The 13,665-nt window shown below is 43.7% G+C and overlaps 1 protein-coding gene across 3 annotated transcripts in view; it reads right to left on the reverse strand.

The window, feature by feature from the left end:
* ankrd12 (ankyrin repeat domain 12) overlaps positions 1–13,665 on the reverse strand; it is a 42,016-nt gene that overhangs the window by 3,543 nt on the left and 24,808 nt on the right. For 2 of the 3 annotated variants that reach the window (XM_042428787.1, XM_042428788.1), the window contains exons 3-9: positions 11,495–11,645; positions 9,517–9,588; positions 8,926–9,066; positions 7,723–7,926; positions 7,362–7,504; positions 6,365–6,512; positions 1,590–6,034 (exon numbers count right to left, since the gene is read on the reverse strand). In XM_042428787.1, the coding sequence (XP_042284721.1) occupies positions 1,590–6,034; positions 6,365–6,512; positions 7,362–7,504; positions 7,723–7,926; positions 8,926–9,066; positions 9,517–9,588; positions 11,495–11,645 (5,304 nt within the window). The remainder of the gene's footprint in view (positions 1–1,589; positions 6,035–6,364; positions 6,513–7,361; positions 7,505–7,722; positions 7,927–8,925; positions 9,067–9,516; positions 9,589–11,494; positions 11,646–13,665) is intronic. The other variant, XM_042428789.1, reaches the window with a different exon arrangement.

The raw sequence follows: 13,665 nt of genomic DNA on the forward strand, positions 1-13,665 counted from the left end.
TAACGACGCTGCAGCCTGATGTCTGGAGGAGCCATCATGCAGGTTTGACGGTTCCAGCAAAGTATTTTTACTGTCGATTTGGTTTTCTTTTGCTATGACTGAAATTTTACTTAAAACTATTTTTAGCCGTCCTAACGTGATCGATTCCTGACCTGCTTATGAGACTCAGAGAGGTTTAAAATGGAGGTTGAGAATTGAGAGCCGGGAAATACAATCAGCTGTAATAAAAAAACTTAATCTTCAACACTTTCACCTTAAAGTCAGTAATTAAAACTTTCTTTTTGAGCCTAATGTCCTTGAGTAGAGAGAAAACAACAAAAATGTCCAAATATCTACAGACTAAGGTTGAAAACTGGGAATTGAGAAACTGATATTTCATGTGAAGTTTTGCCAAACTTGACTTTTCATGCTAAAAATGAGTTTACAGTTGATCTGGGAGGCAAAATACCATATTGGCCTGAAGTGAAGGTTGTCATTCATCATTATATAATCTTTTTGAATGGAGAAAGCACCGTCCTGCAGGGAAGGGAGTGTTGCATTATGGGTTGTTTGTAACCTTAATGTTACTAGGCTAGCGAGTGTCTTAAAGTCTGTTTATAGTGTGTCTGTTGGCATAAGTCGCCTCTAAAAGTGTTTGACCTGCAGGAGCTTCTGAGACCTCGTGCAAACACGTGTTTCGACCGCGGCTGAAATAAATTCATGACGAGTGAAAAACGACGAGTCCAAAGTGTCTTCTGACGTCTTTACTGCAGAAACACGGCGAGGACTGAATCTGTCGTGCTTGCCAATCACTGCAGTCACAGATGATGAGGAGCTCAAAAAGACAAACAGTCTGAAAATAATTTTTTTTCCGAGAGCCTGACGGGAGAGAGAGCGAGTATGTGACTATACTGGGATGTATCTGCAAAAAGTCTTTTTCCAAAAACAGGTGCTGAAAGAGGGGAGTCGTCTTATAAAATCAGGGTCATCTCATATTTGGGCCAATAGAGTATTACTTAGATTAAGTGAATGAAGTGGAATTTAACTATGTAGATGTTTTAAAAAAAGGGGCCTTAATCGGACATGAAGACCTCCTTCCTTCCTCAACAGGTGGAGCATCGAATGAAGAAAATCGCTTTAAAGTTACAACCGACAAAAATCACTGCGAGCAGTAAAAACCTCAGATCAGCTCTATAAAGATACTCATGTGATCCCATATAACCACTGGGACATAAAACTGAAAAAGGATTTGCTGAAAAACAGGATCGTATGACTGTCTGTTGTCTGTATTGTGTTTTCTTTTCCAAGTCAAAGATGGTGTACTTTAAGAGGAATTGTTGCTCTACTAAAAATATTCTAATAAAAGTGTAAAATAAATTGAATAAACATAATTTCATGATTAAATATCTGGAGTCCTGTTTTAAGAAAGTAAAGAAATCAAGCAAGAGATTCCTGGAAAAGAGACGTTCACAGGAATTAATCATTTCTACATCATAGGAAACCTTCAATCCTACTACAGACTGCAGGATAATGAGTGTTTCTTCACATCACTGCAGGATTTTCTTAACACTTATTAACCAAAATACAAAAGGAAATGATGAGAAACTCACTGTTGGAATACAGAGCTTGCTGAGCGGGTTCCCATCTAACAGGTAGGATCCGTTGAAGGTCACGTATTCGTCATAATACTGCGGTGGCTGGGGCGTGACACTGCACAACACTTTGCGCTTCTCCTCGATCTTCTTCCTGATGTGCAGGAACTCGTAGTACGGGTTAGCCCTCTCCGTCTGGTAGGGCTCTATCTCCTCCAGCTTTACAGAGTCCACTATAGCCGCTAGAGACTGCTGGCCCCGCTCCTTATCCTGTTGAGTTGTGGAGCACGCCTGGGAGCTCGACACCTTCGGCATCTTCCTCTTGCGCGGGTGGGGCACGTGGATGTCCATGTCCTCGTCTGTGGAGCGAACCTTGATCTTGGTGCCTGAGGAATCGGATTCCTGGTCTGCAGATTGTGGAGAGGAGCTCCCCGAGGCGTTGCTGCTCAGGTCGGTCTGTGGCGGCGGTTGGACGAAGCTCAGACTCTGCTCCTCTCCGCTCGAAGACGACTCCGGTTTCTCATCAGCGGGAGTCACCTCCATCGGCTCTGAGTTGGACTCTGATTTGGATTCGGAGGAGCTCTCTGCGCCCAGGCTGCTTTCAGCTGAGGAACTCTCTGTTGTAACAGAAACAGCAGCAACACTGTTGTTCTCAGAGGTTTGTGGGACATCAGACGTCTCTTCAGCTTTATGCTCGGGGCTCGCACAGGGCATACTGTCCATTTTCTCCATCTGAGCATCAAGAGACGGGCTGGCGGTGTCACTAGAGGGTTTTGATTTCTTGCAGTCATAGTTGTTTACATCCGTATCTTCTTGAGAACATCTGGACTCGGTGCTTGGTTTGCTACAGCCTGGCAAGGCCTCCCCTGCAGCGGAGCTGGGAATGTGTGCGCTGGTGGACGGTACAGGACTTTCCATCTCCTCTGTTCTCAAGCTTTCTGAGACGTTTTCCATGCGTTCTTGTTCTGCTCCATCAGCATTCTCCACAAGTTTCTCTTTATGGTCAGAAACCTGTGCTGTACCCGACTCCGTCTGCTGCAAGTTCTCCACAGCAGGGGATGGGAGAGGTTCCTTCTGCTGGAGGGTTTTTGTGTTTGTGAGCACCGACGGCTCAGCAGATAGAGAAGCTGTAGGCGTCGATGGTAGATCGGAGTCCTTGTTGGGACATTCTGCCTGTGGATTCGTATTCTCAGGACACTGGACTTCCCTCACAACAGGAGGCTCAGAGGAGGGAGGAGCTTTCGGCTCTGTTGACCCAGGTTGAGGACCACTACATTGTGAGAGGCTGGACTGTGGAAGCGTGAGGTTTTTACTTGGAGGATCTTTGTTTAGCATTTGTGGTGTCAAGCAGCCAGGAGTGCTCCCTTCTTTCTCCGCGACTGAATCAGCAACTGAATTCGTATATTGTTGACCACTGAGGTTCTCTTCTGTTTCTGCTGAGGTCTCTCTTGTTCTCAGCTCCTCTCCCGCGGTCGTAGTCGGGTTGGGTTTTGGCAGATTTTCCACAGCTTTACCTTCAGTCGACGAGTTGGCGTCCTCGTCCAGAATGGCCCTGAGGTAAGGAGATTCATGTCTGCCGGACAGCAGCGTCCGATTCGTTTGCTGCACATCTGGAAGACTGTTGCAATCTTTATCGTGCACAGACGGCGATCTGGTGGCTTGGATGACGAGGGAAGACTGGAGGAATGCGGGCTGCGAGTCTGAGGCTTCCAGGTTCATGTCAGAGTCGTACTCGACGTGTCTGGGTGTTAATGTTGTGGCCTGACACGAATCCTCAGAGCTAGCGACAGAAACCAAGGACACTGACCTGGACATGAGGCCGCAGCGTTCGCTCTCTGGCCGGGGTGATCTGGTCAGACAGTTTTCCACGGCTGACATGACCTTTGCGCTGATAGAGGGCAGGCTCTTTCCATCCAGGGACATTGTTCTGGGGCTAGTGCCGTCCTTCAGGGGTTTCTCTCTGCTATGGGTATCAGAGGCTTCGGAGCTTTTCGAGCGCATGAGGTCTTTGCTTAAGCATGGTTCAGCCTTTGTTCTGTCTTTAGGCTTGGATTTCCCTGGGTCCGCCAGAGGTCGCTGTTTAAGCCGTTCTCGCTCTTTTTGTTTGATTTTCTCGAGGTGTTTCCGATGCCACTGCTCGATTTCCTGGTCTTTCAGGCTGAGCATGCGCTCAAAGCTGGTCTGCATCAAGTCATCGTTCACAAGCCTTTTTTCTTTGGGCTTGGTGTCTCGTGTTGCAGGGGAGGCTTTTGATTTGGATTTATCTGCATCCGTTTCGTTGGGTTTGGCCTTGCTGATCTTGGCCTGCTGGGAGCGGTCTTTGTGCCTGTCTTTATCCTTGTCCTTGTGTCTATCTGAATCTCTGTCCCGGTCTCTCCGGTCACGCTCCTTCTCCGGTGTTCTCACAACTTCCTCCTTTGATTTTGTAGATAAGGACTTGCTGCTCTCAGACAGATAGCTCTTCTTCTCTTCTAAAAGTAATTTCAGATTGGAACTTGAGGAGAGAGTCCCATCTTTTATTTTATCTCTCTTTTTCCTGTCACAGTCCTTTTCTTTGGAGCGATCAGATTTACTATGATCTGTGGTCTTCTCAAGAGGTTTTCCTTTCTTATCAGAGTTTGTGCGATCCTTTTCTCTGTGATCCCCAGCACTATAATCTCTGTCCTGCCTCTCTCTGTCGGACCGTTTGTCTAACTTATCTTTATTTTTCCTGCTGTCCTCATGCTTTTTTGTTGTGGATAAAGATTTCAGTTTTTCATTCTCTTTGTAGTTTTTATCTCCCGGCGAGTGGGAAGAAATGGCTGTTCTCTCTTTTTCCTTCCAACGATCCACTGAATTCTGCGGTTCTGCTTTGTCAGAGTGCTCCGTTTTAACCTTTTTTTCCTTGTCAGGATGCCTTTTCTCTGTTTTTTCAGAATCCTTCTCTTTTCCTGGGAGCCTCTTGTCAGATTTCTCGCGTGAGCCTTTCTCAGAGGGCTCCAGCTGTTCTTGATCAGCTGTGATCCCACTTATGGGTTTCTCCTCTGTCTCTTCTTTCATGCTGTTGCTCTGCAGCGGCTCCTCTGGAATCCGCCCTGAGCCGTGGCAGTCCACTCTCTCGTCACGCTCACTTGGCTTCGAATCCTTTACCTTCTCCTCTTTACCAGCAGCCTCCTTCCGCTCTTTTTTCACGGCCTTGTCTTTTTCTCGCTCCTCTCTCGGCCTCTTCTCCTTACTGCTGGAGTGTTTCTCCTTTGTGTTTTTCTCATCCTTGACAGGAGAGGAATCAGAGGTCTTCTGAACTGAGCCGTTGTCTTCACCTTCCTTTTTCACTGGCAGAGGTTCATCGGTCTCATCACTTTTGAAAAAATTTTCTTTCCAGAACTCTCTGTCAAACTCCAAATTCCTGTGGCTGTCTTTCCTGGCCTCCTTCTGCCTGTGGCGGCTCCGCTCTGCCTCATAATCCCTCCTGTGTTTGTCTTTCTCCTTATGTTTAAGTTTATGCTTCTTTACTACTTTGCCGTCTAAATCGGTCTTCCGTAAGGCACCTTCAGTGCTGTCTATACTGTTTCCGATGTTACCATCTTTGCAAGGGCTTGAACGGCCGTCGTCCCCGTCTACACTGGAGTCTTTCTGTTGATGTTTGCTCTTCTCCTTGTGCTTACACCCCTTGGTGCTGGAGCCTTCAGTGCAGTAGTCTGCGTCTGTGTAGTGGTTGTACTTGACACCATCCACCGGACATGAGCTGTCACTGATGGAAACACACATCTTAGTGTTTTCCTGTTTAAGTGGTGTTTGTTTATCTGTCAGGCTGTGGTTCAGTTTGGGAGATTTGATGGATGACAAATGGAAGAGGTGGACGGATGAGTCGTCTTTAGGACTAAAAGACATCTTGAAGGAGTCCTCCTCCCGACCTTTATCTGTGCTCTCCGACACAGTTGCGAGAGAGAGGACTAAAGTTTTGCTATTCTCTTTCCCATCCTCTTGGTTTTCCTTGTTTTTATTCTGGCTTTTGCTCTTCCTCTTAACTTTGCCCTTGTCCTTTTGCTCAGCATTGTCCTTTTTAGACCTCGTGTCTGCCTTGAGGCTCTCTGAACTCTGAGAACAGGTGGGCGAGTTCCTTTTCTCTGAAAGGCTCTCCATTTCGTCGCTGGAGGTATCAGAGCTGCAGTGGACTCGAGGAGTCTTTTGCTTTTTGGATTTAGAGGAGGAATCCCCCTTGCCACTTTGCTTTCCTGCCACATGATTCCTATCTTTTTCCTCCTTCTCCCTCTGTCGCAGTTCCCTCCGGAGGATGTGTCTGTCGTTCAGGGCTTTACTGAGATCCTCCTCCTCTTCCTCGTCCTTGAACTCGTACTCATCCAGCCCTGGCACGGACGACGATGATTTCGTGGCAGGTTTGCCATCTGAATCCTTTTCAGTATCAGAGTCTTCCATGTTGTCATCCACACTGGATGGATTGACAGATGGTGGGTCTTCAGACTCTGCGGAGGAGATAAGATTCATTTTTAAAAATGGTACAATACAAAACAGTTGTTTAAGATGAAAGAATGATTATGAAATGCTCTGTGCTGCATATAAACACTGCCAACACTGTGACAACTTATAGCTTCCATGATTTAAGTCCTAAAGCCCTCAACACATTGCTGACATTTGCTTTTAAGCCCCATGTGGTTCACCTATAGTGAGTACTCATGTACACATCACGCTATGTGGAACAGCGGACAGAAGCGTCCTGTTGCATTAAAATTAGTATGTTAATGTGTGAATGTAAGCAGGAGGTCAGCCAAAACACTACAGCATCCTCTGCATACCTGAAGAGCTGTCATCTTGATCTGACAGTGACACCTCTCCCTTTAATAGCTGTTCGAGCTCCTGAGAGTCTGCCACGTCCACCGGGCGCTCCCCGCGCTTGTTGGCCTGGAAGGCATTACCACCGTGGCGTAGTAGTAGTTTCACAATCTACATAAAACAAAAGGAGAAGTTTTAAGACAAACATAAAAATTGTAAGAATGTACAGCATTTGTAAAAAGTCAAATTTAATCAAAAGTAAAAACAGGGCAAAAGCAAAGACTAGTAGATCTAAGCAAAACTGATCTGAAATTGTTCTTTAGAGCAACTGCAATCAAACTTTTTTTTAAATGCAATGACACGGCTTTGTATTGTTGCGCTATTGTGCACACAATCATGATGGTAAATGTGTAAATCTTGGTAACACAACTCCCCATATTTAGCATTTATAAGCCGTATACAGACATTTAATAACACCCTACTGTAGTTGTAGGCAGATATAAAGGACATTTACATTGAAGACATTTTATTTTATTACATCTGTGTTTTACTATATTGTCATTCATTGTCTGTTTATACACCACCCTTCACTTAAAAAGGTGCACACATGAGGAGTTATATTTGGTGACAAATACATGAATTAACACTTCTATGTGCTAATAACAACACTATAGTGTGTTATAAACAATTTATCAAATGTTATGCTAAATATGGTGACTTACAGGTGGTGAATAGGTAGGCAGTCTTAGCAAAATGTCCTTTGTGAAGTATGTAAAGTACTCATGGCTGACATGTAAATCCAAACCATATCACTCTATAGCTCAAGATTATTCTTTAAAACAATTATTATCATCAAATGCCAAAATGTCTACATAACATTCTTTGACATACACACACTGGAACGTCGTTTTTCTTAATCTATTCTGTAACAATTTCAGACCTTAATCAGAGTTTCTATGTGCAATTTACTTTCATGCCATACGTTATTACTACAAAACAAATTTAAAGTTAAGCTCTTACATCTTTATGCCCGCTGCTGGAAGCATCATGGAGCGGCGTGTCGTCATCCAGACCCTGCGTGTTCACCTCTGCACCTGCTGCTATTAAGACTTTGGCCACATCGTAGTAACCGAGATTACAGGCTTCATGAAGAGGAGTCCAACCTGGTGAGGACAGAAACGAGACAGCTGAGAGATCAGTCAAAGAAAAATACAATTAATAACAGTAATAGGACAAATAAAGAGGAATGTAGTAATTGCACAGTGCTTTTGTTATCTCATCATGGAGATATCGCCTTTAAATCAGCAGCTGTTATGTCATTAAGAGCTACCATTGAGCCATGATGAAAGCAGTTAAATGACCTCCTCTCGGGGCATCGTACCTGCAAAGTCTTTGACGTTGACATCAGCTCCCAGGCTAATGAGCTCTTTAACTTGCTTGGCGTCTCCCCGGATGGCTGCCATGTGAAGGGGAGTCTCCCCTCGCTCGTTCCTCTTGTTGACCTTGTCCTTCTGTCGAGACGAGGCACTACTCGGGACTTTCTTTTGCACAGGGGTCGTTTGTGAGGGGTGACTGGGAGTTGAGTCTGGTTACGGGCAGAGAGAGAAGCACTTAATTGATGCTTAAAGCAAAAGCCTGCCACAGTTTGATATAACTACCTGGAAAAAGGCACAAGATTGAGCAACTAAAGTGAAGACTGTTTTTTCTGTGAACCTGATAGCGTATGCTAACAATGTGTCTGTCTTTGCATTTCAGTGGGTATGTATAAAAGAAATAGTTCAACATTTTGGGAGATTACAGTTATTTGCTTTCTTGTTGAGTCAGGCGAGATTACTCTCATGTCTCTCAGGTAAATATGAAGCTACAGCCAGAAGTTGGTGAGCTTGGATTAACATAAGATTGGAAACAGCTTCCTGGCTTTGTCTAAAGATAACAAATCTGCCACAACCTCACAATGATTACAAGACTCCAGGAAGGCACCGAATCCAAGAAATAGTCCTGCATATAACCCCATAAAAAGCACAAATTGTTATTTTTACACCTTGGTTTCATACAGATTAAAAACACAGGATGTAAGTGTTATTTAGTGAGCTTTAGGAGGTGCTGGTAGGTGGATGTTATTCCCTTCGGACAGCCAGGGAAACTATTTCCTCCTGTTTACAGTCTTGATGCTAAACTCAGCTGACCGGCTGCTGGCACAAGCTTCATATTGAACGGACTGATATCGATCTTCTTATCTAAATCTCAAAAGTGAAAAAAGTGCGTTTCTCAAAAACGTTGAACTATTCCTTTAATGAGCAAGTTACTAGTGAGCCTGGTTTTACTGTGAGCCTGAAAAAGTCAGCCAACTTACTCGGTTACATATTGGATGGCAACAGGAAAAGATCTCATAAAATAACAAAGAAGTGCTTTCTTTCCAGTGGAGCAGTTACATTAAATATTAGACTTTGCCCTTTACTCAAACAACCTTGAAATATTAGAGAGCATGCTTGTCAAAATGCTCAGAAGCATGAGTCATCCAACAGTAAATATACTCTGAGCCATCTTGAGGATGTGGTTAAGGTGAGAGGGCAGGCACACAAACCTGGACTGTTGGCAGTCATCTGCATTAGGAGAGCCATCTGTTTGCGCTCTGACAGAGGATACCCAAACAAAAGGTTGGGAGCCTGGGACTTCTTGCCCCCAGCCTCCTTTTTCACCTTCTTCTTGTCTGGTCCATCTTTATCTGCAACGAAACCGAGAAAGATTTAAAAAAACAGTCCACAAAAAGAAGGGTTTATTTTTCAAACAGCAATTTAAATCATCACAGTGACACCGTTTTTCTTCCTCCCCTTGTATCTGTTGGGAACGCAGAGAAACAGATGACAAGCATGAGGTTTTTGTTTTTAAAAGGGGACCCTAAAAAAGACAGCATTCTCTTAAGCCAGCCAAGTGTGAGCGGCACTCCTCACGCCCTCCCTCCCCCCCCCCCCACCGTCTCCGTCGGTCGGTTGTTACAAAACATAAGACATGCGTGAGCTGTAACAGGGGGAGATGCAGGGTGGGAAAAAAATAAATAAATAAATAACACACACACGTGCATGTGTGTATGTGCGTTTAAAGCAGCATGGCAGCGCAAGTGGGTGACGTGACTTGTAGAGGACACAGGGGCTGAGGATCGGGCTGCAGCGATTACCTGCGTATATCCTGCAGGGAGGCACTAATCTCTCTCCCCAGGTCTCACTCGACTGGCCTGGGTCTGAGTCATCTACAGTGCAAAGCAGAGAGGATGGGGAGGGGGGAGGGGGAGGGAGAGGAGAGGAGAGGAGAGGAGGGAGGGAGGGGGAGAGCAAGGGGAGGGTGGAGGGGTGGGAAAGCACTGCATTAACGCTCACTCTCTCACACCCTCCTCATCTCACAAGTACTCAAATACAGACAGGCACAAAGGCAGACTCGCACTCCACGCACAGATTATGAGTCATGGCAACACAGGAGACATGAGAAGATCCGATCCGAGGTGGTCAGCGGAGTCATTGCTTCCCCTTCTTCCTGCGGCCACTCGACACGGAGAGGCGCTCGGCCGTCGGAAAAGGCAAAGCTGCCCTCCGTGCTAGTTTAGTTTTATAACCTGTGCGACACAGATTATGCTCGGGGAATTTTAAATTGAGGGTTCTTGTCTGTTAGGATGACGCAGGACCACACAATAAAAAAATCATTACGTCGAGATGTGATCTACAGGGGAGATGAAGGCGAATCTGCGGGGACCTCAAGCAGTCTGTGAAAAGCATTACAGTACTTCATTTACTGCAATTATGGCTGGATGATACACTAACCTATTTTTACCTCTCAAATCTTGAGGTAAACATACAGTGAACTAAATTCATGGTAGCAAAAAAGAAAAGTCTGTGAGGTAACATCAAGACTTTAGTTCACAATGTCTCCAACAAGAAGCTGGACACTTTCATCTTCAACATAATGAAGGTTACTGAGAAGTCTGCAGGATGTCAGAAAGGTTCGAGACAGACCCTGATTTGTCCTCCTTCTTCATTGAGACAGACTAATCAAAGAAGTTTGTATAATCTCAAATACAGCGGTTATCATAACACGTTTTATAACTGCAGGCTGGTGTTTTTCCGTGTTGTTTTTAATCTCAACAAATTCCATAAAAAGACCAAAGCCAGGCATTCGTCCTTGTCTCAGTATTCTCAGACTTCCTGCCCTGTGGCACTCAGATCAGCTCATACTCAAGACGTAAACAGGTGGCTCATATTGTTTCACTTTGACGGAAAAAAAAAAAAAAAAAAAAAAAAAAGGGCTCAGTAACTTCCTAGTAACAGCTGGGCCCTGTGGTTCTTAGCAGACGTTACTCAAACAGGAGTAAATTGTTCATTTGTTGGAGGCTGTTTTCCGCGGTGGATTAATACAAAACGCTCTCATGAGTATTTAAAGCAGCAGGACAGTGTATGTGGGACAGACCCGAAATAAACCACATTATAGTATCATAATGACGGAAAATGTCATCTGGTATACCGGTAAGGCAACCAAATGTGTTTTTGTAAAGAGGTTTTTGTTGTTTGTTTTTTTTTACAAACATGAAGGTCTATGGCACAGAGTAATAAGCTATATCAGGCTTTAGCTACACACTTTTTAGTAGCATCAATTCATAGTTGGTTTTGGTCTTTTCATGGGATCTGCTAACAATACTGACCTGTCAGATCAAACAAGAAAAATAGAGAATATTGCTAAAAAGCTTTATCCTTTAACTTAATACAAGACCACGCATCAGGAACTAGCGGGCAGCCTACGTAAAAAAAAAAAAAAAAAAAAAAAAAGTGTTCGGAGCCCAAATTTTTTATCTTCATTTAAATCTAAACAACCAAAACAGAAAAATGTAGAATGATGTTTCCTTATCTATAGATCACCATTTACTCTTTTTCTTGAGTCTCATAAAAAACATCCTGGCTGATATGTTGCTATTAAACACAACAGTCCACAACTTTATCAACATGTTCAGATTTTGATTCTGATGCCACTCGAGTCAAGACCGTTTGACCTATAGACAGTCCCAGAAGAAACTGTACAACGGGCCACCAGGGGGCGGTGTGAGGACATGGCAGCATGCCAGCAGCATGGCTGCTGGAGGAGGAGCAGGGAGGAGCAGCAACAGTCCTTACCAGTGTCTGAGTCTCGCTCCTCTGTCCGGGGCGGACTGGTAGTGAAGGAGAGCTTGCGCTTCATGGAAGACTTGACTTTCCCTTCCTTTCCCAGCAATTCACTCCGGTCCAACTTCGGAGTTTTGGTGAAAGGGGACAACTTATCTTTGCTCTGTCAGAGAGGAAGAGAAAATAAAACATTTAAGAAATTGGGAATGCCAAACACAGCAGGGTGTGGCCATATTTATGAGTTTTGTAAGCGTGCGTCTGTATATGTAAACAATACGGTCGTGACAGTGAAAAAAAAACAAGGCGGCCTCATTTGAAAAGCTCTGTTAACCAGCTCGACAACAAAAGGGTTGAGCTTAGCATGCGGGTTGTATTTCAAGTGAGACCTCGGCTTGCTAAAACATGACTCTAACATAAAGTACAGATGATTACATTACAGGCTGTGCTGTATCTCTGCAACATATCGTTTGGGTTTTTGGAAGCAGCAGGTTTGCCAGCATTACTCACAAATATCTTATTCCCAAGGTGAAGTCTTTGACAAGTGAAGAGTAAAAGATCAGGAGTGACTATATTTTTCACACAAAGATAAAAAAAAAAAAGAACAGAAGAAAAAACAGAAGAGAAAGAAGTCTATTTAAATGGTGTTATGCTTGTTGCAGTGTGAGAATTTAGCACATGTTGCACTCAGAGAACACTGTTAAATGTCGACAGATTTATTAATGGCTTCTTTACAGTTACAACTGAAAGCGTTGAGGCAGACGAGCTTTCCTTTACTCTCAGTTTTTCATATTTTATGTTGAGATAAACACGATTAAGACAACACAAAGCTAGCAACATCCTGAGCGTTTAAAAACACATAAAACAAAAATTGCCAAGCCTAAAGTAGACTCTGCAGATCTAAAAATGTACCTCGATACTTCAGTCAAGACTTTATACGTCACCACCGTTACCTGAATACAATCCTGTCTATAAAGAGGAGGAGGCTTAATGCCAAAGCTTTCCATGAGCTCCGGCTGCTGACCTCATCTAAGTCCAGCCGGCTACTTTATTATATTAATTTTTGATCCTAATAAAATAGTTTAGATTAACAAGTTGTGATTCACTATGTGTGTACATTTACGACCACTAACCTCTGCTTCAAAACAATGCGAGCATGATGATAGAGTGTGTCAGCCTCCACATGCTCTGTGCGAATGTATGTGTGTGTGTTTGACAAAATATGTGCAAAATAATTGATGACAAAATACATGAAGAACTGCACTGATTGCACAGACAGGGGACATCCTCATTAGACGGGCTACTTCAGGAAACACAGGTGGCAACGACTTGATGATTGCACAGTAAGTATTAAACAGTCCACTGACAGCGTGGCATTTCCCATGAAAACCACACAGACAGTTTATGGGCTTAATACATGAACAAATGAATGAATCATCTTTATTTATTTACAATGTGTTTTTTTTTACAACAGAGTCATCTCTAAGACGCACTGCAAACACACACTTAAAACAGGAAATGTTGTCAAAGTAACAGGCCTGTGTCATATGAGGAAAATATAAGCTCAGCCTTACACTGGAACTTTACACTTTCAAACGCTTATTGTATTTTTTGGCACTGACCTTTTAATGTCAGATGCCCCAAATCATGTTTTAAAAATAAAGCATGTAATGGAACTTCCTGCAGTATTATATATATGATCACATTAACTATCATTGTGGCATGTTTACATAAACCTTACAGTGAAGGTGTCATTAAATAAATTAAAAACAATAAATAAGGTCTAATGATTTTTAATTGCAAAAGTTCTCATCAGTCAGGAAAGGCATGGTTTTAAATATTAATAGCCATTTACAGACTGTGTGGGCCAAGAAGCCTAATTCTTTACAATAATTCACTACATGTTTACAATCAGGTAGGCAAACTCATCAAAATATGCAAAGATCAGTGTATATGATAGAATAGAGGCATCAGAATGGGGTAAACGCCCTCAGACCTCCCCGGCTGGCTGGCTGGCTGGCTGGCTGGCTACTCCGTATCCTTGTGGAAAGCCCTGCTAATGCTAAACACAAGTACTGCAACTCTGGAGTTAGTTGCCATTTCTTCTGGTGAGCAAAGCCTGGGCCACAATCAAGCTGAATCACAACAACTCCCACTTCACAAATGAGAAGACGTTGCACATGATC

This window comes from Thunnus maccoyii, chromosome 12 (assembly GCF_910596095.1).
Source record: "Thunnus maccoyii chromosome 12, fThuMac1.1, whole genome shotgun sequence".
NCBI classification, from domain to species: domain Eukaryota; kingdom Metazoa; phylum Chordata; class Actinopteri; order Scombriformes; family Scombridae; genus Thunnus; species Thunnus maccoyii.